Source organism: Ictalurus punctatus, chromosome 14 (assembly GCF_001660625.3).
Source record: "Ictalurus punctatus breed USDA103 chromosome 14, Coco_2.0, whole genome shotgun sequence".
Lineage (NCBI taxonomy): Eukaryota > Metazoa > Chordata > Actinopteri > Siluriformes > Ictaluridae > Ictalurus > Ictalurus punctatus.
The window spans coordinates 12,950,853-12,976,344 of NC_030429.2; the positions used below are offsets into that span (position 1 = coordinate 12,950,853).

The window sequence follows — 25,492 nt, forward strand, 5'->3', positions numbered from 1 at the left end:
CACGTTAATAACACACATGTGTGTTAATGTGTTTATTAAGATAAATAATATTTACATTGACATACATTGCCAGGGTGGTGTGATGCTTTTTCTCTATTGACTTGAGCTAATGATGTGAATCTTCTGATTTCACCATTTGGTGGTGCTGGTGTAGTTTGCTTGAAAACCCCCCCCCCCCCCAAAACCCTGAACATCACTTCATGGCATGAGAAAGGAACCTTCCAGATATCTTTCTATTTGACAATGAAATCAGAGTGGGATGATTTCATACTAAAGTTGGATATGTGGTCTTATGCATGTATGCACATGCATGAATTGGTTCTTCTGCTCAAACATGAACTGAAGATACATTCTAACAAGCAGGATAAAATGAGATCCAATAATATGATGAATTATGCAAGTTTCTATCATTAGTGAAATGTAATTTGATTAGAACTTTCACTTTCACTTGGTTGTTATTCTTTGTGAAAGAGGTATAATTTTTTTATAGAAATTTAAGAAGATGCTTAAATAAGGGTTTGTGTCCAAAGAAATCAGGTAGAGTGTATGTGTTGGAGTCTCAGGTCTCAGGTAGAGTGTATGGGTTGGATCCACTTAACTGAAAAAGACTATAGCGGAATACAGTCCAAGGTCAGATTACAGGCAAATAAGCTTTCAAAGAACAGAGGAAAAAATTGCAAATGATAGAAATTGGCATTGGTTAGTACACAGTACCCACACTGATTTCACGCATAATGAAACATTCTAAGTGACAAAAACCTTCTTAGAAAATCACCAGGGAAATTAAAAACCTCTGGGCATCCAGCAGTAGCTGTGATTTACAATGTCAAGTGATGTAGGTTGTCATTTGTGCATAGTATTATACTATATTTCCCTTTGTTAGTATTTTAGCCATGCTTTTTCAGCTTTTGTGATATTTGAAGTGAATTCACATTCATAAATACACTCTCAAATCTCAAGGAGAAAATACCAAATTGTAGCCACCTTCATTTTCAGAACAGCTGCTGAGATATGCTAGTGATGAGATAAGCTAATAACTGAGCAAGCTAATCACTTTCTGTAGAAAATTTTACTGGAAGATTCACTGTAAAACTGTAACATCTGAATAAAGAAAAGTTTATGTATGTCTATACTAGTTAAACACACCTTACTCATGAAATCAGTGTTGGAATTTGGCACTGTCATAACACGACAAATCCCCTATGGGTGCTAGTGGAAATAAGCATTATTGCAGTGGCAGTGAGGTACTTAGGAAGTTAATTACAAAGATTAAACTTTGCATTAAACATTGCCATGTAATGATTTCATTTTAAGGGTGTAATTACAGGCATACATTTATAGACCTGGTTGAGGGATTAAGATAAGGACTGTATTTTTTACTATACCAATAGGGGTCTCTGAAATGCTTTTATAGTAGCAGTATGGACAGTGTGCAAAATAAAAATCCCTAGAACATTAATATGTGACTCTATTCAATCAGATAATGTTTTTTTCTCTCATGACACAAAATTATAGGGGCATGTTTTATACTTTGCTACCAAAGAACAGCATCATAAAAAACAAATACAGATATAACACTGTGCAAGAGGTTTTAGTAACCTTTGGGACACAATGTACATTTAACTTGTTGCTACACTCATTGGTCATATTATCAAGCAAATCTACCAGGTAGATGCACTTTACAGGGTATACAGTTACAGACTGCAGCCCCTCTTTTGCTATGCACAATTTGTCAGCCCCCCTTTTCCCTATCTATCAGTTGAAACGGACTGTGATAGAACCATTACTGAATATATTTGCATGGTTGACCTCAATGTCATTGTTGGGTTGAGAATAGACTGCCAATCAATAATGTCTAGCTAAGAGAAGTGCTGTAGTCAGAAACTGGCCATTAATGGAGTGATATAGGACAATTAACACACACTGCACATATAGCTATAAAATTATAAAATTGTAAGCCTATAAGGTAGACCAACAAGGCAAATGCGGTCAGTACAGAGTGCTTAAATACTCCAAATTAGAATATACCTTTTATTGATATTAAATGCATGGAAATGCTGTTTTTAAAGTAATAAGTGCATTTTCTATAATGAAATTTGTTTGAATAAACCCTTTCTTTTTGTGTGAGATATGTCTTTGTTTATCAGTAAAGATAATGACAGAATAAGATTCTGTAGATAGAACGAGATGATGAGATGTAGAGATGGACAGAATGTGAGCTGGCACAGAAGATTGGTGTAAAATAGGATTAAATTCATTCAGGTGTGTTATCAGTTTGGTTTGTATGTGACTGGTTTGTGGCGCATGCCCTTCAGTCCTCTCTATTTGTACTGTGCTTCACTCATGCACTTCCTATACTCAGACACATTGTACTATTGTATTATTATACTTGCAATCAAAATTATTCAACCACCATTGCAAATCAGGTTTATTGTCAAAATTTACAGACTTTCAGCTGTTTGCAATGAAAAAATCAAACAAAATCAATTGAAATAGTTCAACACAATGAATGCGTCAGGTGGTTTCCCCAAATTGAACCTAAAATGCAACTTATAATGTCCCCTCAGGATGCATAGTTGAACTTTGAAGATCACATGTTAATTATAAAGATTCATATGCAAGTTGTTCAGAGTGGAAATTTATTTGTACTCTGTTCTTACACTTTGAAACACAGATACATTTAGTTGATGCAACTGATGGTAAAATATATAGAGAAATGTTTAATCAGTGTTTCTCAAAGCAACATGTTCATGAAGTCAATAAGTCTTACATGTTATGGCCATTGCAGTGGCCAAGGCCAATGTACCTTGAAAAAGTGCATCAATCAGGTCAGGCAATTTAAATAACTGAAAGCTTTCTTAACTGAAAGTCAAGTTTCCAATTTATGATGTGATTTGAGACACACATTGAATTTCATTCCATTTAAAGAATCTGTATACTCTCTGAATTTAAATTCCTCCTCAATATGTCACAGAAAATAAACAAACGCATCAGTTGATATACCATAGAAATAAGCTGAATAATTGTACCATATGGGCAAAGTTACATTAGTTACATTAGTTAAAGAACATTGGGAGCAAGATATAATGGCCTGTGCTTCACATCAATGGTTTTAAGGAACCTTAACATGAAGTCATACTGAATATGATTTCACCTTGATTAATTAATTCATGTGGACTATCTCAACGTATCTTACTTTAAAAAAACTTTGAGACATACATAGCTTAGTTATTGTTAGTCCTGAGTATCATTCTGACACGATTTCCTTTCGCAATAGCGCTGTAGCACACAACTCTCTCCGAAGCTCAAAGCGCGAGCGCTCCGAAGCTCTAAGTGTGAGCGCAAGCTTCCGAGTTTTCACAATGACATTGACTTTGTTTACTTTTGACACGTGTACATTTGTTATGATTTCTGTCCTGTCTCCGCCCCTGTATTGTCATTGGTTGGTTCCCATATGTGTCATCATTGTATTCAGCTGTTCTGTATTTTCCCCAGATTACATTTCTTTTTAAACCCTCATTACGTATGTTTTCCGTATACCAAGCATTTGTTCCATGTTTCATGTTTCATAGTTTTGATCTTGTTCTCACTCACGTTATTCATTTCTTGTTTAGTCTACTTAATGCCGTTTGCTGATTGCCTGACTTTTAGCCTGTTAAACTTTAGCCTGTTGACCTTTAGCCTGTTTTTGACCATGTTATTGATTCATGTTTTGGAATTGTCTGCCTGCCAGTCTTCAATAAAGTTCTTATCGGCACCTGTATCCATCCTTACCTCCAATATGTTACACATTCATAACAAATTTCATGTACTAGGCAGCTTGCAACTTTCACATGCACTTGTTCCACTGGACACCACAGATATACATTCATGTATTTATTATGTGAATGCTATGACTGTGGTGTCTCTGATTATACTGGTCTTTGTTGTTTAATGATTATAGTACAGCGCTGTTGAATTCTCAGTTCTGCACACCTCTCACAGTAGTCCAGGCTATCATTCAAAATTCAGGTTTTCATAATGCACATATTCTAATACATTATGGTTTCTGTAGTAACTGCTCAGCCACAGAGACCTGTATAGTGGATGTAATCCACATAATGGTAGCCTAGTACTGACTTTTAAAAAAAACAAAAAAACAAAACATATTTGATCTTGTAAATCTTTCTGTAAGAATCTGTTCCACCATGGGCTTCAAGACTTTACACTTTCTGATAAACAATAACAGTAACTAACTTGTTTTGTGGATATTCCACAACTTTAAATGTAACTATAAATTAATAAAAAAGAATGACATACAGTTCTTTAATAAATAAAATATTGTTGGCAAATTTATTTGGTGTTAGAGGAATAAAACACTTTGAGATGTGCTGTTATGGGAAAATATTCTATACATTTACATTTATGGCATTTGGCAGACACCCTTATCCATAGCATTCACTAGTTTATAGAGTAAGGATCTTGAGGAACCTTGACATGTAGTCATACTGAATATGATTTCACCTTGACTACTTGATTAATATTAATTATATATAATTATATTAATAATCATTAAAAATGTCTCAACTTGCTTACTTTGATCAAATCTGAGACTTATATAACTTAGTTATTGTTAGGCCTGAGTATAATTCATAGCAAACTTCATGTACTTCTCTTGCTGATCTAAGGTCCACATGGTCCATAAAAAGAGACAGAAGTAGCCAGGGCTACTTTTTGTTCTCCACTATCTCCTTTTTATTATTGGGCTTGTTGCAGCTGTGTGTGTTCTCCTTTTGAATCTTCAATGCGCCTTTGCTCTATAAAATTGGTTACAGCACTCAGTTCAGACTCCCTGCTGATTACCTTTATTGTCAAGACACACAAAAGAGAGAAAATAACAATGTCTCAAATGATTCAGAAGCATGGGTCAGTTTGAGATCTGTGGTATCTGTGCTATAATCTGCCTATCCTTATCACACTGGATCATTTTGACATTTCATTTGTATAATAAGCTTCAATCAATGATATCTTGTGTTACAAGCATTTCTGTATTTATGTTTGTGTCCATCTAAATTCGTATGTAATAAGTGTGTATATTCATAAGCTTTTATATACTTGTGGGTGCATGTGTTCAGGCATTCTCTTTTTGCATGCTACCATCCATTATAGGTCTCTGTCCCTTACAATAAAGCTATATGTATCTCATTCTCGCTTCTCCATTCATGCTTGGACACAGACAACCACATATGGTCCTCTCTCTTATCTCTCCCCCCAGCAACCAGTGAAATTAAATTACAAATGTAATCACTGCAGACCAGGCTTCATTTTCATCACTAATTTGCATATAGAGAAGCGTGTCTTTAGAGACGTGAACTTGTATTGGTGGATAGCTGTGCTCAAATGTCCAGTGTGCACAATAGAGCCGGTTCATCCTGAAGCAAAGGTACTATGGGTTTTACTGTGCCGATGAACAGTGGCAAAAGGAAATGATTGTTGGGGGAGGTGGAGTAGGAGACAAAAATACACTTATGCCAAATCGGTCACACACACAAATCAGTGTGGACATTTACATGGATGGGTGGCCATACAGAGTGATCATATTGTAATTTGTCTCTAAACATAACGGGATATTTGCATTGATGGGTAGAAATCGTCTGATCACCTGATTTTGTAAATGTGAGAAATGACATTTGCAGGAAACACCCACTTGTTTCTCACGCTTACAGTAATTGCTAACATTTACAAAATGAGCCTACAATAAAAATTAAGTCTATTTAATGAAAGTAAAGGTCCATATTTAATAAAAATGTTACTGAAATGAATGAAATAAAAAAGGTTGTTCAATTTAGTTTTATACATGTTCTCATATTTATAGCTATATTTTGTTGTAAGGTGAAAAGTGATAATCTCAAGATTTACTAGCTTTATATGATTCTTATGTTTCTTTGCTCTTTTTTTCATACTGTGGGTTTTAGTCCATCATCCAGCTGCGCCACCCAAGTGGGTGGAACAACATGGCCCTGAAAACTACATTTCATGACTGCTTGAGTCCTGAAATCCTGACTGAGATGTCCTGTCGCAACAATGAGCTCACGCTCAAATCATTCACTGAACTTGCTATCTGCCTTGATCAACTGCTTCACAGCCAATACCCATACCAGGGAGGAGTCGGCCTTCTGGGTACCAGCACTGTGGCCAAACCTAAGCAACTGGGGTGCGCTTGACTCGGTGAGGAGGAGACAGAGAGAAATGCTGTTGCAAACACCGCTGCTTCTACTGCGGAGAGGCCAAACAACTTCACTGGCCACTGCCCTCTACGTACCAAGCCTGGCTCAGGCTCAAGCAGGCACTCTGCTTCAACATAGTGAGACTATACCAGTCAGTTTCTCACCAATATTTCATGCTTTCTGTCTTGGTGCAACACTCTGTTTTGACAGCGCTGATCAACTCAGGGTCAGCAGGAAACTTCATAGACCAAGAGACTGTCAACCACCTCAACAGCCCCACTCAGCCTCTGCCCCATCCACTGATTGTCCATGCAATCGATGGGGTACCCATCCAGCAAGTTTAAGTCTAGCATTGCACCCAGCCCCTCCTCCTTCATGTCAGCGAAAGCCACTGGGAGCTTATTACACTGGTCACCTTCACGTCCTAGCACCCCATCTTCCAAGGCTTCCCGTGGCTGCAGCTCCACAATCCCCATATCTCCTGGTTCGAAAAACAACTCATCCGCTTGTCTTCACATTGTCAACGCCAGTGTATCCAGGCCCTGCACCCTAACATCGACCATGATGGAAAGCCCTGACAACCATGCTCCCTTCATGATTCCCCCTTAATACCAGGACCTGAAAGAAGTTTTAAGGCCAGCATGCTTCCCCCTGACAATGTTCCTCTGGAAAAAACCCAAGCACCTGGCGTTGAACCCCGCTGCTGAGGACCTTCATAGTGGAGGCCGATGCTTTCAAGTCAGTGGTTGGAGCTGTGCTGTTACAGAACAGAGAAAAGCCTAAGCTCCATACAATTACATTTCTCCTATAAACTATCCCCAGTTGAACAAAACTATGGTATTGGGAACTGGAAGCTGCTTGCCTTCAAATTAGACCTGGAGGAGTGGTGGCACTGGCTGGAGGGGGCAGCTCACCTATTTACCTATTCATGGATCACAAAAACCTGGAATATCTTAAGTTTACCAGATGCCTGAACCGACATCAAGCCCACTTGGAAGACATGACCCTCACTATCAGTCAGGAGACCAGGTCTGGCTCTTCATCTGAGGGATATCCACCAACTCCACACCTGTAAAAAGCTAGGACCCGAATACATCGTCCCTTTTAAGTTCCTTAAGCAAATAAATGAAATCACTTACAAGCTTGACCTGCCCCACCCTTGCGGCATAACCCCATCCTGAACTCCCATTTTAGGTGAGCATGCCTGTTCTCAATCTCATACAAACTCACACTGACTGTTTAAAGGAGTCTTTCATTCATCACCAAGTTGCAAAGTATATGTTCAGTTTGTATTGTGCTCCTGATGTTATCAAGCCTGATTATCAATGTTTCTTCTGATCTGGTTTGACCTGTTGCCTAGTTCCTCACTTTTCAACTATATTGGAGGAATTAAAAAGTTGGGAAGTGGGGCTCATGGACTGCTTGAGTGGAGAGTGAAGAAGATAAAGAATGGTGCTGGGGTTATAGACCAGTGTGAAAGTGTGTATTGTGTAGCTACCTATACTGTGTTTTGGATTTATTGTGCTGCACTTGTTTTTATCTTACATATGTTACTCTATTTGTAATTTATGCAAACCTGTATTTTTGCAAACCATTTTGTACATATGTACAGGTGTGATGACAATAAAAACCGACATAACCACTATGCAAGAGTTATATTCTGCTAAAGACATTCCAGGTGGCCATTTGTCTTGATATCTTACTAACTCTCTTTATCAAGATAATTTCTTCTTACTCAGTCAGTGCTCCGACTGGTGGTTTATTGTATTTGCACTATCATATGCCATCCCTGCTTCATTGACAGATTTGACAGATTCTCCTGATACTGACCACAATGGCTGTTATTGTCATTGACTCTACATTCAGAACCCAGTTGTGGGAGATGACTGCTCAGTCCTTTCCCCTCCCTCCATTATAATTACAAGATGAACTGATTTAAAGATCAGTCTGCTTAATCCCAACCAGGGTCCATATCAGTGTCAAGCCCTCTATTGTCCTTGTGGCAGAGGTATGACACACTCGCTATTGAAAAGGCCATAACTGCTCTGGCATTTCATATCATGTATATTTTAGTCAAAGGACAGGGAAATAATAAGTAGATCTACGCCGGAGATGGGCTGCCATTTGTTTCGCAAGTCGAAAGTGACCATTGGACAATCAAGCCTCGCTGGGACAGACATTGCTGCTGCTCTTTTCACCAACAGACACACTGGGTCATTTTTGTGGACTTCTAAACCACCCACAAAGCACTCATTCAAAAAAAGAGATAAGGAAACTGGTAGATGTAGGTGTGATCATTTTTGTACGGGATCATTAATAGGGAAAAATAGCTGTCTTTGTGAATCTATCTTGTTTAAGCATTTCTCTCCTATCTTTGCAACAGATGTTTAAGCTAAGACCGATGTAAAAAAAAAAAAAAAACTCCTGATGGAAAAATACAAAGCTGATGATTAAACACAACACAAATCCAATGAGGGAGCGTTGCAGTGCGCTGTATCTCCAAGCTCTAGCAAGCCGGAGACTCGCTGGGGGGAAATGGCAATTTAATTACCGCAGAATTAAAGTGCATTGTTATTTTGATGAAAGACACACAGCTCAGTTTCCCCTGGATCAGGCATACACTTTTCATTTTGTACAGTTTACTCAGAGTGCATAAGACCCATCTGGAGATCATTTTCCTTCTTTACACACACTCTTTGTAATATCTGTTTATTTCAGGGAAGACAAACAAAGCCATTAGGAAGGCTTTCTTTGCAATAAAGGCATGCCTCTTCTTCTCCTTTGCTGCTGGCACATGGCTAATCTATATTTTATTTATATTGAATAGTGCAGTATTAGAATTGTAATAAACAGGTAGTAAACAGGGAGTATGTAATATAAACCTACGTATATGTTATATGATAAGTGAGCTGAGTCACCTCTGGACTGTAATTATCATCAATGCACAAAACAATGTTGCAATAGTGGGTAGAGTTTTAACATTATCAGGCTTACTGAAAAAAAAGAAAGGCCATTGGTAGCACAATGGTTAGAGTTTCTGCATGTGGTGACCATTAACAATTGCAACAGTGACATTGTTGTGGTTATTGGATATTGAATCAACTACTGTAATCCATAAAAGTGATTCAATCTCATCCTAACTAAAATAATTAAAAAAAAAGTTTATCAAAGGAGAGAGATAGCTAATTAAGAGCTAATTAGCATTTAATAAACCAACTTTGACAAAAACTTGACAGCTTGGTCTATACAAGGGATTATCTTCTCAATATGGAATTATTTCCACTTAGAATCCCCATCAAAAGTAAGATGCATAATTTGCACTAGGTATATCATCTACTGCAATACACACATATTTTACATTTTCCCATTTGAAATCCACATAGAGTATACTGTGGCACAGAGTCAAATTGAGCCAGCTTGCCCTCGAACATACACTACATGGACAAAATTTTGTGGACACCTGGCCATCACACGTGACCATAGTCCCCCTTTGCTGTTATAATAACCTTCACTCTTCTGGAAAGGCTTTCCACTGGGAAGGCTTTCGATTTCAGAGTGTGGCTGTGGAATTTGTGCCCATTCACCATCCAGGTGTTCCGAGGGGTTGAGGTCGGGGTTCTGTTCAGGCCACTTGAGTTCTTCCACTCCAACCTTGACAAACCATGTCTTCATCGACCTTGCTTTGTCATGCGTGAACAGGTTTGGGCCCCTTAGTTCCAGTGAAGGGAAATTGTAATGCTACAGCATACAAAGACAATTGTGTGCTGCCAATTTTGTTGCAACAGCTTTGGGAAGAACTAAGCTCAGGTTACTGTCTGTGTGAAGTTTCTCATGTTCTTCCATGTCCATGTGAGTTTCCTTTGGATTCTCTGGTTTCCTTCCACCATACAAAACATGCCAGTATGTGAACTGGCAACTCTAATTGCCCCTTGGTGAGAATGAGTGTATGAATGTTTGTGAGCATGGTACCTTGTGATTGACTGGTGTCCCATCCAGAGTGTATTCCTGCCTCGTGCACAGTGTTCCTGGGATAAGCTCTGGATCCACTATGACCCTGACTAGGATTAAGTGGTTACTGAAGATGAATGAATGAATGAATGAATGAATGGATAATGAACTTCAACAATGGTAACCAATTTTGGACATGATTAGCTACAGGAGGGCTGCTAGCAAAACCATAGAAAACAAAAAAAGAACATAAGCAGGCTTTCTGGCATGTAACGCAAAGTTAGTTGAATGTATGCTGTAGATGAGAAAATACAGAATGGAGAGAATTAGATACTGACCTCAGGGCAGAGAGAAGAATAAGCAATAGAGGTAAGAGTACTGTAACATCATGCAACTGTTCTATGCCATTCCCCATCTTTCAAAGACAAGGCAGATCAGCCCCGGACCACCGGAGCTAACGCTTCACATTACATCAGTCAGTAGAGCTGTCCTGCAAGAGCGAGAGAGAAACAGAGAAAGACAGACAGAGAGAGGATGGAAAGCTAGCAGATTATCTCAGGAGAGGAACATGCAGCAGCTGTTGCTGCAAATTTTCTTTCAGTGTGTCATAGCCTGAGGGACGGCAATGGTCTATGCCTTGAATTTTCTTTAAAATATTTTGGAAATATTGCAAGTACCTGTATCCAGTGCAGGTGCTCTTGTTTATAGGGAGGTAATGTAGGATGATGAAAAAAAGTTAATAAAATTGTAAAGAAAAAAATAAATAAAAAATAAAAAAAGGTCTTATTATTAGTAGTATATTTGCCATTCTATTATTTGGTAGTTGTCACGATCTCGCCAGCAGATCTGTGGTGATGTGCTGTGGTGATGACGTGCACGAGCAGTTGCAGAGCGCATGCACGTGCACGTGCATGTGCTTGAATTGCGCATGGACGATAAGACTGTGTTTACAATGGACATGTGCACTTGTTTTGGTTCCTGTTCTGTCCCCGCCCAGTTCAGTTATTGGCGGAGGTGCGAGGATATGTTTTGAAGTGTTGCCAGCTGTCAGCCATTAAGGTAATTTTGACTGGTTATTTAAACCCCTTGTGTTGCCACGCACGTCGGGCGGTATTGGAGAATAATAGCGTAGAGTAATGACGGATTCAAAGAAAGATGGAATGTATAGTGGTGCCAGGAGGTAATGTGTCCATGCTCTGTCGAGTTTCCTGTTCCTAGGTTCATGCTCTAGTTAGAAGAGTGTTCATGCCATAGTTAGAAGAGTGTTCATGCCATAGTTAGAAGAGTGTTCAGGACATAGTTAGAAAATTGTTCAGGCCATAGTTATAAGAGTGTTCATGCCATAATTAAATGGGTGTTTATGCCATAGTTAAATGAGTGTCTATGCCATAGTTAAATGAGTGTTCATGCTCTTGCTAAATGAGTGTCCATACTCTAGTGAAATGAGTGTCCATACTCTAGTGAAATGAGTGTTCCTGCTCTAGTTAAATGAGTGTTCCTGCCATAGCTAAATGAGTGTTCATGCCTTTGCTAAACGAGTGTACATGCCTTTACTAAACGAGTGTTCATGCCTTAGTTCAACAAGTATTTATGCCTTAGTTCAACGAGTGTTTCCTGCCTTAAGTGTAAATAAACACTTTACTCCTGCGCTTACTTCCTGTTTTGAGTCCTGTTTCATAACAGTTGTATTTTTATCACCTTTGCTTTGGCAAATCTGCAAAGAAAAGCATCAAAATAAAAATAAAAATTAAAATTAAAATGAATGAAAATAAAAAGTAAATAAATAAAATTCAGGATAAACATGAGAATGCAAGAGAAAAACAGCATTGAATTGTAAATCCGAATTTTAATCAAGTCAGGAAGGAGGCTTTTGCATTCACAACAATCATTCTACAGACATTCATAGAAAAAGATGCAGAGAGAGAGAGAGAGAGAGAGAGAGAGAGAGAGAGAGAGAGAGAGAGAGAGAGAGAGAAAGAAACTGATACAGACAGACAGAGTGGGTAATGAATCGCCTGCACCCTGATAATGGAATTAATGATTATTAGGCAGGGCCAAAGGGAGGGTGATGTGAGGTAAAGGAAAGTGGGAGTGAGAAAGATAGATGAGCAACCTAAAAGTGGATAGGACAGCGAAAGAGGCATTCCTGCAGCTACCTTTGACAAATGACATGGCACAGAGGGCCACAGTTTTGAATGGTAATTTACAAAATAAACTTTGAGTGGAGAAGAAGACCAGAAAGAGAAAACAGAGTGAGACAGAGAAAGACAGAAAGAGAAAGAGCGAGAGAGAGAATCGAACTGAAAGCATGCAAAGCACAATGAGGAGCTGAACATGTTTAATCTGCTAAACCCTGCCATTCTTTTCCCCAGTAGAACAATTATTCCTGATTTAAAGTGATGAAAGCTTCATCGATGTGCTGTGGCATCATGGGAGATGTGATCCTGTTCCAGACCTGCTGAAAGAATAAAAGGTACATATGTAAAAACATGAAAGACTAGAGGTTATGAGAATAATTATCAAAAACACAGAAAAGAGACAGCAGACCTGTTCAATGCATGAGCTCTTAGCGAAAAAGGGGTTTTCAAAGGCTCTTCTAGGGTTTTATTGTATAGTTAGTTCTAGTTCTAGTTTGTTACTCTTTCTAATAGGGAATGTTGTAGGATTCTAGATAGAGCTGTTTAAGGTTTCAACCAGAGGGACAACCGAATAACTATTAAGGTTTTTATTTTATTTTATTTTTTTTAAAAAACATTTTCCTAACAATATAGTTGTCATCTATTATGCAGTTATGCCATAAAAGGGTTGAACTCTCTATTCTGATTAGTTTTTGATTAATTTTCTGTAATTGCAGCTCTAACAATAGTTCCTACACTTATATTAATATGCTTGGTCTTATATGTTCTCATTTCTATATTAACAAATTACACTGAATTTTAGCTGACACTCCACATAAACAGATAAAAATGTATAGAATTGTATAGACGTGTTGCTTTTGCATTTTTGTAGGAGTCTCGTGCCCAAGGCTGTTCCTTTAAGGCAGCGGCTCTTAACCTTTTTGCGAGTGTGACCCACTTTTAAGAATGAATTAAGCTCATTAGCCCCCTAGCTCATTAGCTCCCACCTCTCCTCCAGCCCCTGGCCCTGCCCAATGTTTCAGACTACTCAGTGGGATGGTTGTGCTTGGATAGAGGATTCGAGGCGGTCAAGTCATGGCTGATGAAAAGATGCAAACTATCTTCAATCACAAGTCTGGCTCTATATTTGTTCGTCGGTTACACAGACTATGGAAAAACAGAGAAAAACAATCTCATAGAGATTGGTTGATGCGAATGGGAGAGTTTTTTTTCAATGCCTTGTCACTCAATTCTCAGTGTTCAGTGTGCACGGATATCCAAAAATTTGCCAATGGCTTCTTTGCGAACCTCTGTGTACAATCGTAAAAATGTTTTTGAGAGAGAGAGAGAGAGAGAGAGAAAGGCTGGTGAAGGAATAACTTTTTATAGTTGCTGTAACATAAATGATATCAAGATCTAACTTGTTTTGTGGACATTCCACAACATTTAACATAACTATGAACAAATAAAAAGTGTGATGTGTCATTCTTTCATTGATAACAATTGTAATCATAGCCAAATGGCTGTGGTATAAGAGGAATGAAACACTTTTTAAAAAAAAAAATAAAACACTCGTCTCCACCAATAGCTGGTATGTGGTGGGCATTCTGGCACAGTATGGTGGCTGTCGCAACATCCAGGTGAATGCTACTCACTAGTGGTGGTTGAGGAGATTTCCCCCCATACAATGTAAAGCGTTTTTATTGTCTAGAAAAGTGCTATATAAATGGAACTGTAACTAACTGTAACTGTAACTTTGGGACATGCTGTTATTGGGAAAAAACAAATCCGCTTTGGGATGGTAACAGTAACGTCACTTCACGCTCATCACACAATTAAAAAACTTTTTTTTTTTAACCTGTATTAATATCTATGGCTTGTAACATGTATGCATTTTCTGCACGTAATTGTTTTACACATACTTGATACTGTCATGTTTTGTTCCTTACTTATCATCTATATACTGTATGTAAGCAAGAGAGAAACACGTTTTTGGCAATAGTTTGCATCTGATACATCATATTTTAATTCCCAACAGCACTATATTCCTAAAAACAACATGGAATATCTTGACAAAGCCATACAAAGTAGGAGGTTTATCTCTTAAGACTACCATGATGATTTACTCAAAATCCCTTTTCACTTTTAGGGACAATTTCTGCCCTCATTGCTCAGCTTGGGGAAACTTGAGTATAGTTTTGCTCGCAGTAGGTATCAAGATCATTTCTCATGTCTGAGGATGTCTTTTCCTTTTTGCTTATCTGAGTCTTGGCTGAAACCATTACAAGAAAAAACACAAACCTGACCTCGGATCAGTGAAAGAGGGCAATGTTGAGGAGCTCCACTATCACTCAGCAGGTGTGCTGTTCAGTTGGTGATAACTGTAACAAAGCCACCTAAACAACGGCCCTCCCCACCGTTCCCTCCCATGTACATAGAAATTCAACCACTACACAATAACACCCCATGCTGTGCCAGGTGGCCAGGTGGCTGTGTCAACACCAGACAGTTTTCCTTTAAATCAAACTGCCACTGCGTTTATCAATAACAAGTCAATTAGTGGATGCGAATGAGATGAGCGGGTCTCTGAGGTTCACTGCCAGTTTATTATGGACATCTTTATCCGTTCAGCTCAACATGAAAAAACTCTATGTAAATGGTAGTCTATAGCACCTGCCATTTCAAACAAACACACACACAGTGCCTGATTTGTCATTATAGATTTGTCTTTTTTTAGATTAATACCTTGGATTTAAATTGGGATTTAGGAGGTGGTGGCACCAAAATGCTTTCATAAGTTGCAAGAATGTGGGAATAGTACTGTGTTCTGTAGAACTCTCTGGAGTTTTAAACACTCAGTACGTTTGCATGGATAACAATAATCCAATCTTAACCCGATTAAGAAAATACTCTGATTAAGAAACTACCATGTAAACAGCATTTTTTAATTACCTTAATCTGACTAAAGTTACACTCGAAGTAAACACAAATTGAATTAAGACATGGAGTATTCCTATTTTAGTCGCATTATTGACATGCATTACAGGCATGTAAACACATTAATCAGACTATTAATGTCGTGTGGGATTTTTCACCGCATTTTGTGACAGGACACGTACACACACAGCAGTGCTCAATCGTTTGATGGCAAACAAGAGAGCACGGCTGCGTCTGGAACCACGTACTTACATATCTACTACATAGTAGGTGAAATACATGTATTTCGGCTAATATATAGTAGTTAAGAATGCAGTTTCGGATGCAGCCCATGGCTTCAAGCAGTCGTCTGTTTGCACATACAGCATGACAAATAATTAACTGCACTTGAAGCTTTCGTGAAATTAAAAAATAAACACCCAAATCTGTATATAGTACCAAAACAAAGACCAACTGTATGCCCATACGTGAAATTCTGGAGGGAACGTCAGATATTCTATTACATGTAAAACGGGAACATGAAAGAAGTATTCTAAAAGCGACTCATGTAAACACCTTAATCACAATATTGTCTTATTCAGAATAAAGTTAATAATTAGATTATTGCTGTCCATGTAAACGTAATCACTGATATGAGAAATTGTGATTAAAACTGAAAATTTCCCCATATATGTTTCTATACTATGGGTTTAATTTATCTAACTTCACTTGGATGGCACCCTAATATTAATTATATTAATTAATAATTATAGAAAAGTGACAGCAGTATTTGGTGATAAGATAATCACCAGACAACCTGTAGTGCATATTAGGTGCAAATAACAAGATACAAGACAATATGTATTCTCTGTGCAAATAGGCCTTTCTCTTTATGTCAACCATTAACCCTTAATCATTAAGGAACTTTTATAAACAATACATAAAAATGTTCTCAGAACACCAGAAAATTTGACAATATTCTAGGACCTAAAATGTTACCTAGGATATGAGGCAAATTTAGCTATTTCCAATCTGTTACCTCTATTCTCTCAATTTCTCTAGTAAGTCTTGTTACTCTGTCTCATTTGCATCTGATTCAACATCCATCTAGCTCTACAAATATTTTTGAGTCATCTTTATGATGTCTGACTGTCATTAATCCTGGCTCCTCATGTACAATATTAATTATGTGTGGCAGAGGCTGACACTAAAGGAACAAACTGTAGTCACCGCAGCATTTAATAAGAGCACTGGCAGATCTAGTGTGGCAGAACATGGTCCTGCAGAGAGCAGACCAGATTAAACCACAGCTAGAATTCAAACAAGGATGATTCTTACGCAAATACGCTGTCGATCTATAGAGACAAACTATCAAGCCATCCTCATTAGTGCTCATCCCTGCCTGTCACAACATAGACTATTCCACAAGGGGCTGAAATAGACGTTCTCACAAATGAAATTCTAGTTCAAGGAGCCCTTAACAAAGACAGAACTGCGTCAGTTCAGTAAGTGCTGGGAGACACTCAGATTATCTGTCAGATGGGGGAAAAAATGAACAGGTCATTAGAGTGGTGACAGTCTTTTGGGACATAACCCATCCTTTGTGAACAGGCCTAGAAACCTGACTGCTGTATGTAGGGCAAAGCTGTGTGACTGTAACGGTTATAACTCCAGCAGCTCTTTCTAGTGTTTGTCTCATATGCAGTGCAGCAGTTCTGCTTTTGTTCAGGTCCAGAGCTGAAAAATGGCTGGCTGGTTCTAGACCACTTGCATCAGGCTGGTGTAGTATTGTGCCTCCATGTGACAAATAGTAAGGAACTAAATTGCCAAAAGGTCAAGGGTACTTATGTTCCTGTGTATATTTCAGGACCAGACTTAGAACCGGAAAATCTGTATTCAACACATACAGTGTGTATAAGTATATGAAATATCAGCACAGAATCATACACAAATACATCATGTCATATATACAGTATATGTATCAAATCAATATTAAAATGAAAGCATTACTCTGGGAGCTATGTCCTATACAGCAGGGGTTCTCAAAGTTTTACAGCTAGGGACCAATTTAAAGCTGCAGTATCTAAGTTTTTTTGGTTAAAAATGAACAAAATTCAATTATTGAGCAAATATGTAAAAAATCAGTGTCTCCTTACCGTACACAATTCGCAATGGTAAGCTTATAATAATGACTTATAATTTGAGCTGTCGGGTGAGATTTTGTGGGAAATTTTTTACATGGCCTTTGAGGTCACCACATCTTTGTGTGGTTACATTACATCCGTAAACAGAAAGGAGACGAGTCGGATACTATATGTGTGGGTGCTGAAGATGTTGGAGTGTTTGTAGATTGTTCTTACAAGAGTTGTTTAGAATTTAAACTTGTAATGTAGATGGCTGCTTTTCATCTGGATAGATCTAAACAAAATCATCGTTGACATCTGATGAATCGGCTGTTGTCAAAACCAAGATGCCTCTAACTGCAGAGAGCCTGCAATCAAAAAGGGAAAGGGACTGAGCCTGTGCTAAAACGAGAAAAAATATTGACATGGCTTTTAAGAGGTGGCGAAAACTCAGAGATCTGAAGGGATTGAAGATGCAGAGATAGCCTTTTTTTCTGCTAAACAGGTAAGACATTTTAGTGGCTCATTAGGTAGCTAGCTAACATTAGCGCACTTGTTCGCTTAATTCAGCTAGGTATCGAGTTTCCTGTTTTTTTGGTTGTTTGTTTTGCTATGTGGTAAATCATATCCACCACCACCACCGTTGTCAAATATTGGAGCTAATATACAACACATATGAATACCTCAAACCATTAGATTCATCCGCACAGAGTAGCAGAACCCATGTAAAAAAAACCCCAAAAAACTCTGCAAGTAACTTGCAGTTTTATATTTTGAACAGAGATGGTGACAGAGAGGCAAAAGTTCAGTACTGCAACTTTAACTTAAAAAAATGTACGATTTCAGGGGCTTCATCTGTAAATGAAAATTCAAATAACATTACGATATTATGGCATAATATTTTTTTATTCATTGGAGCCAGAGAGCTTTTAAAAATTAATTTTAGATATGATTAGATAGTTGACATACTGTATAAATGTGGGTTGAGATTTTCTCCACTGTAACAAAATGTAAAATCTCATGGATCCCCTGGAAATGCTTAATGAACTTTGAGAATCATGGGTATACATCATATTTGTTCATTAATTCATTCATTTATTCATTCATTCATCTTCAGTAAGTGCTTTATCCTGGTCATGGTCATGGTGGATTAAAAATCACCATGCAAACACAATTTCACATACTCGTTCACATCAGATTAGCCAGTCCACCTACTGCCATGTTTTTGGGAGGTGGAAGGAAACTGGAGAACCCGAAGGAGAACATGTGAAACTCCACATTGACCCAGTATATTCATTGCTCTTTATGTCTGTGTTCACAACAACTGTGAGCTGTATATGACAAGGGTAAAGGCTGTGTGTGTGTGTGTGTGTGTGTGTGTGTGTGTGTGTGTGTGTGTGTGCATGTGTATGTGTGTGTGTGTGTGTGTGGTTAGCACTCTCACTCCTCCCCATTTACTCCATATCATTCAGGTGGCATGGGGGTGACGGTTATGGACTCCCCAGTGTGGTATAAATAGGAGTCTCTCTCTCCTATGGAGAGACACAATCCTAGGTAGGAACACTGAGATCCAAACAGACACAGTGAGAGAAGAGAAGAGACACTCAAACATCCAAAACACACACACACTCATCTCTGCATCTGTGCTTCCATGCAGAAAAGACCCCAGGGGACACAGCGCCAGCTGAGCCTCAAAAAACAAGGTAGGAGAACCCAGCTGACTGGCAGAGTGAGTCTGCCCAGCTGTTTGTGTGTCTGCCTGTTTGTGTGAGCCAATGTGTGTTAGTGTGAGCTTTAAAGGATGCTGATAATTAAAGAGACACAGGACGCAGACAAAATCTTTTGAGAGGTGACAGAGATAATGCCAAAATGTGGCCACTGCAGGACTGCTATGGTAAGCACTAGTTGATTTATTAATAGAGGATTTGCTTGATAGCTTTATAGCATGAGACAAAAGCTTAATGGCAAAGTTGTTTTGGAAGACTGCCAGTGTTTAACACCTACTGGGATTCCTGTAGTTTAATGTGGTAAAAAAATTCATTCTGAATTTGTTCAATAGTTACAACTCCAGTCACTTTTCCTAAATTTTTTATCTATAACAGTAGGCCTTAAAACTTTTCAGTGAACTCTCTTCTCCTTTCAATCAATAACCGGGTATTATAGTTTCATTATTCTCCTGTTTGCTCCTCTTAAAATGCCAGTGTATCACCCCTTAAGCCCCGACTCCAGTTCCACTTGAGAAAATGTTTAATATGAGAGACTGATGGATCTTAAAGGATAAAAGTGCCCATTTAGCAAACTTGCCATGCCCAATAAAAAACAGACATGCTAGAAAAAAACAGACACGCTTACTCTTAGAGCAGAAACTTAAAGAAGGGATGAAATGAAGTTTTCAGCAGCCGATCGATTCCTGAATGCTTGTCTCATGAATTTTACAGAGGAGCCTAATGCCGCTTACAGAATAATGCAGCACTGTGGGTCAGAGCTTAACACTTCATTGTGTGCTGGGATTTTGGGACACTCAGTACAAAACTTTCAACTAAGTCAATATGCTTGATTTTGACACAGAACTAGGTCTGTTATGGGTGTGAAACATTATAATAATTTGTGGAAAAAAATCCACAACAGCCTGGCTGTACAATGATAACATGACCTCCTAGTTCACAAAATGAAGCTCCTGCATCTGCTCCTTCACAGAAGCTAAGACTGTGCTCATACCATGGATACGATGGAGACAGAGCTGTATGTTCCACCAGATTCGCCGAGAGCTTCCATGCCAGATGAGTTGTGTCATCCTTATTCCAACTTCTCGAATTGGAAGTTTAAGCTGTTTCGAGTTCGTTCATTGGAGAAGGCTCCCCTTCCTAGTGAACCGCTCCTGGAGAAGGAGGCTGAAGTGAAGGTGGGAGAACAGGTGGACAGCCTGAGTGTTCCTGGCAGCCTTATGAAGATCTGTCTAGGGGGCAAAAATAAAGAGAATGTGGAGGGCACTGGCAGACAAGTGGATCTCAAGCTTCAGGAGATTGACACACATATGGACCATCTCAGGTAAATAGAAGATACCATGGTGAGATCTTGGAATTATTATTTGACAATTCTATTGTAAGATAGTGAATCATAAAGGTTTGACTCTCAATAAAATCAAAGTAGACATGACTTTTCAGATTTATATTATTTTTACTTAATCAATATATTCAGTGGCATATATGTAGCATATTGATGACAATGAAAAAAATCAGATAGAACATTCAAAAAACCCTTAACAATTTGTACCCCTTAACAATTCGTACCCCTTAACAATTCGTATCCCTTAACAATTCATGTTCAACAATTCTGTTCAGGTCTTTATGCCGCTTATGTGGCATACTTCTGAGAAAAGCAAAAGGTCCCAAGCATGAAGTCCAAGGAAACCTGGATGAGTCCAGCAAATATGCATTGCGCAGGATGGGCTGCAAGGCTTCTAGATGGCCTGACGTCATCCTGAAGGTGTTTAAAGTAGATGTGAGTGGAGACATGGAATCCATCCACCCTCCCATGTTCTGTCATCGTTGCTGGACTGTAGCTATGAGAGGAGGGGGAATATGTAGCTTCTCCAGGACCAGGGTCCCTATATGGAAGCCCCACAACTCACACTGCCTACAGTGCTACCCCAAGAGACACATACTTCAGCGAAGAGGAAAGAAGAGAAGGAAACCACTACATAGTCTTCCCAAAAGGGCAAAGAGAGAGACATCTACAGGGGGCAATAGAGTGTGGAGACAGACCATAGACAACCCACCAACAATGGGCTTGAGGACATGGGTGAAGCCAGCTGCTCAGCGGAGCCTTTGGGTAAAGAATATAACTCAATGCCAGAAAGACCACCTAACCTCCACCCTACTCCCAGGTGATTTTCCAAAAGACTTTGTGAGTGCTATTGTGTGCCAAGTGTGTGATCACCTATTGTCTGACCCAGTCCAATCCCCATGCCAGCACCTCTTCTGCCGTACCTGCATCCAAAAGTACAGCCGTGTATTGGGTCCCCAGTGTCCATCCTGTGGCTTCCTATTTAACCCATGTGACCTAAATAGTCCTGCCAAAGCCTTTCTGTCTATTCTCCACTCTCTTCCTCTGCTCTGCCCAAGAGAAGGTTGTGGGGAATTGGTCAGATTAGACTCCTTTGCAGACCACTGTCTAAACCACTGTTTTGAGACAGATGGCAAAAAAGAACAGAATTTTCCCCAGCAGGATGTGGATGGCTACTTACCTGTCAACAAAGGGGGTCGCCCTCGCCAGCACTTGCTCTCTCTGACACGAAGGGCTCAGAAGCACAGGCTGAGAGAGCTGAAGAATCAGGTGAAGGTATTTGCTGATAAGGAGGAGGGTGGAGATGTGAAGTCTGTGTGTTTGACACTGTTCCTGCTGGCACTGAGGGCAGGAAATGAACACAAACAGGCTGATGAGCTGGAGGCCATGATGCAAGGTAGGGCCAAGGTGCACATCAATAGTGCTAATGTCATTTTTAAAAAATAGTTTTTTAAATTAAATTAAATATCTGATTTTACAATAAAAGTAATAGTATAGCTATTCGCAGAAATTTGTGTCAGCTACACTTATATTTCACAATACTTTTGCATTAGACTAATGAAGTCATGAAATAACCCCGGTACAGATTTGACGTGTGCCTCTCTACCACTGTTTGTGTTATTGTGCCTGGTTGTTAAATTTGTATGGGCTTCTTACCATCAAGCTCCCGTCTGTCCCTCAATTACACTGCTTTTCTGAAAATCCTGTTACAGTGAACACAGAATCAGCATCTCTGGTATCTATAAATGACACAGGCTATTCTATTCTCTTTTCTGGATGACTTGGCCCAGCTGGTGTCTGTTTTCATCATTGGCCAATAGATCTTTTTTTGTCTATTCTCCCAAATTACTCTTATAATCATAAATTTCAAATATGCTGGGGGTAAGCTTTGCTGTCAAAGAGTGACAGCACATTATTTCTCTCCCCACACTCCCATTGTCTTCAACTCTCTATACTTACACCTCTGTTGCCTATACTTCTCTTTAAACACATTATTGTACCTGTGTAGGGTTCACAGTGGGTGCATTTTCTCTTTGTCTACTCTTACAGGCAGGGGTCTTGGCCTCCACCCAGCTGTGTGTCTGGCCATACGGGTCAATACATTCCTCAGCTGTAGTCAGTACCACAAGATGTACCGCACAGTCAAAGCTACTAGTGGACGCCAGATATTCCAGCCCTTACACACTCTCCGTAATGCTGAAAAGGAGCTTCTTCCTGGTTTCCATCAATTTGAGTGGCAACCAGCTCTCAAAAATGTGTCAAACTCTTGCAATATTGGGATCATTGATGGGCTTTCTGGGTGGACAGCCTCTGTAGATGATGTACCTGCAGAGACCATTTCTAGAAGATTCCGTTATGATGTGGCACTAGTATCAGCTTTAAAGGACTTGGAGGAGGACATCATGGAGGGACTTAGAGAAAGAGGATTGGATGACAGCACCTGCTCCTCAGGTTTCACTGTGGTGATTAAGGAGTCATGTGATGGCATGGGAGATGTCAGTGAGAAGCATGGAGGAGGACCAGCTGTCCCAGAAAAGGCAGTGAGATTTTCGTTTACAGTGATGTCTATCTCTATTCAAGCTGAAGGTGAAGAGGAAGCAGTCACTATCTTCCAGGAAAAAAAGCCTAACTCCGAGCTTTCCTGTAGGCCGCTGTGCCTCATGTTTGTGGATGAGTCTGATCATGAGATACTGACGGCCATCTTGGGACCTGTGGTGGCAGAGCGTAAAGCTATGAAGGAGAGTCGCCTCATTCTCTCTATAGGTGGGCTCCAACGCTCCTTCCGCTTTTATTTTAGGAGCACAGGCTATGATGAAAAAATGGTGAGAGACATGGAAGGTTTGGAGGCTTCAGGCTCCACTTACATCTGCACTCTCTGTGACGCAACACGAGCTGAAGCCTCTCAGAACATGGTGCTTCACTCCATCACTAGAAGCCATGATGAAAATCTTGAGCGCTATGAGATATGGAGAACGAACCCTTTTTCTGAGTCTGCAGAGGAGCTTCGGGATCGAGTCAAAGGGGTCTCAGCCAAGCCTTTCATCGAGACACAACCCACATTAGATGCCTTGCACTGTGACATTGGCAATGCTACTGAATTCTATAAGATCTTCCAGGATGAAATTGCTGAAGTGTACTTGAAAAACAACCCAACTCGAGAAGAGCGCAGACGCTGGCGGTCAGCCCTTGACAAGCAGTTAAGAAAGAAGATGAAGCTAAAACCAGTGATGAGAATGAATGGGAACTATGCCCGGCGACTTATGACCCGTGAGGCTGTTGAAGTGGTGTGTGAGCTAGTTCCTTCAGAGGAGCGCCGTGAGGCTCTGAAAGAACTAATGGAGCTGTACCTCCAGATGAAACCCGTGTGGCGTTCTACCTGTCCAGCTCGAGACTGTCCTGATCAGCTGTGCCGCTATAGCTTCAACTCTCAACGTTTTGCAGAGATCCTCTCCACCACATTCAAATATCGCTATGATGGCAAGATTACTAACTACCTCCACAAGACTTTAGCCCATGTACCTGAAATTGTTGAGCGAGATGGCTCAATTGGTGCCTGGGCCAGCGAAGGGAATGAATCTGGGAACAAACTTTTCCGCCGCTTCCGTAAAATGAATGCTAGGCAGTCCAAAACATTTGAGTTAGAAGACGTATTAAAACACCACTGGTTGTACACATCGAAGTATCTGCAGAAGTTCATGGAGGCTCATAGGAACTCAGCAAAAGCACTGCAAGCTACCATCAACCCAGAGGAATGCCCAGATGACATGGATAATTCTCTTGACATAATAGACTTTTAAAAATGTAGGGTTTCATTGCTTTACTTTTTATAATTACACCCTTGAAATGACACTTTTTCAAATAACTGTTTTTTATTTCTTTAGATACGTGTCAATGCCATCTTGAATTACTTTATTGTTAACCTTTTTATGTTTTATACATTTCTATGCAGCTGTAACTTTCTGACATAGATAAGATAGGGCGGGAAGGGCTATACATTTTTATCTCAGATTTTGCAGACAGGCTTTTCTTTTCATCCTTGGCTGCTGGTGAAATATGGGAGAGTTTATTGTATTGCCAAGTTATGACACATTCAAGAATTTATACAGAAGGATTATTTATGGAATCAATTGAAAGCACTGTAAGTCATAGAAGGGGAATTGCTTTAAAAGAGACAACTTTTACAATCTCTGTATTAATTTATCACAGAGGAGGGCAGAGACAAAATGGAATTAGGGAAACTCAGACTGCCTTAGTTTCAGAGGAAATGGTGAAAGAAAAGAATGCTGGTGTACTCCAGGGACTTCTCTGGAAAATAGCGTCATGGCCGCACATATGTTCTTGTAAAAAATCCCAGAAAAACGTTATCCTACTGTACCTTCATTTTTACATCTCAAGACTTTGCACAACACTGAACACTTCACATTTGTTTTAGTAATTTTGCCTCAGACCATACACCTTGTTATTTTTAAAAACATTACATAGTCACTCTAATCATGAAGTTATTTTACAGTTCTATTGTTATATTAATGTCTTAATGTTCATTATAGCAGTTTGTGTAACCTGTGTAGGATGGACTAAGCTTTAATGGATTGATTGATTCATTCATTTACTTTATGTATTTAAGAAAATTGATTGATTGGTTACATTTGTTTACTGTGAAGTATTTTGAGCATATTTTGTTACTCTAAGTGACTACTTGAATAATACATTGATTACATTGTTATGTATTGGTGTCTTTGACTGACTGATTGATTGATTACATGAATACCCAGCACACTCTAACAATTTTAATATGTCAGTAGAAACCAAAAGCAAATAGGTGTTACTATGTACCCTGTTTATTGTTTATTTTTTAATGGTCTGCTATTGACATGTTACATTATTTGTGTTTTTGTGAGTATGTGCTGTAGGGTCCACAAGGCTGATGGCCCAAAGGGCTGCAGAAAATTTCTACCTCCATGAATAGAACTTTACTAAGTGTTTATAGTTTGTGTGTTACATTTGTGCCTTTCTGAATTTGTACCCAAATTCTTTATTCAATTAAAATTGCATTACTCATTTAAATAAATACTGATACAAGTGAAGTAAATTAAGTACAGTGTCAAATTCTTCACTC

At 39.2% G+C, this 25,492-nt stretch overlaps 1 protein-coding gene across 2 annotated transcripts; it reads left to right on the plus strand.

Annotated features, from left to right (window-relative positions):
- Window positions 1-18,797: 18,797 nt before the first annotated feature.
- Window positions 18,798-25,469, plus strand: rag1 (recombination activating 1). 2 transcript variants are annotated; one of them, XM_017484591.3, is made up of 4 exons: window positions 18,798-19,013; window positions 20,008-20,358; window positions 20,652-21,772; window positions 22,426-25,469. In XM_017484591.3, the coding sequence occupies exons 2-4, from the start codon at window positions 20,030-20,032 to the stop codon at window positions 24,171-24,173; spliced, it is 3,198 nt and encodes a 1,065-aa protein (XP_017340080.1). In that variant the 5' UTR covers window positions 18,798-19,013; window positions 20,008-20,029; the 3' UTR covers window positions 24,174-25,469. The 2 variants fall into 2 exon arrangements, with proteins under 2 accessions (XP_017340080.1, XP_017340081.1); XM_017484592.3 differs by lacking the exon at window positions 18,798-19,013 and adding an exon at window positions 19,024-19,204.
- The last annotated feature ends 23 nt before the right edge of the window (window positions 25,470-25,492 follow it).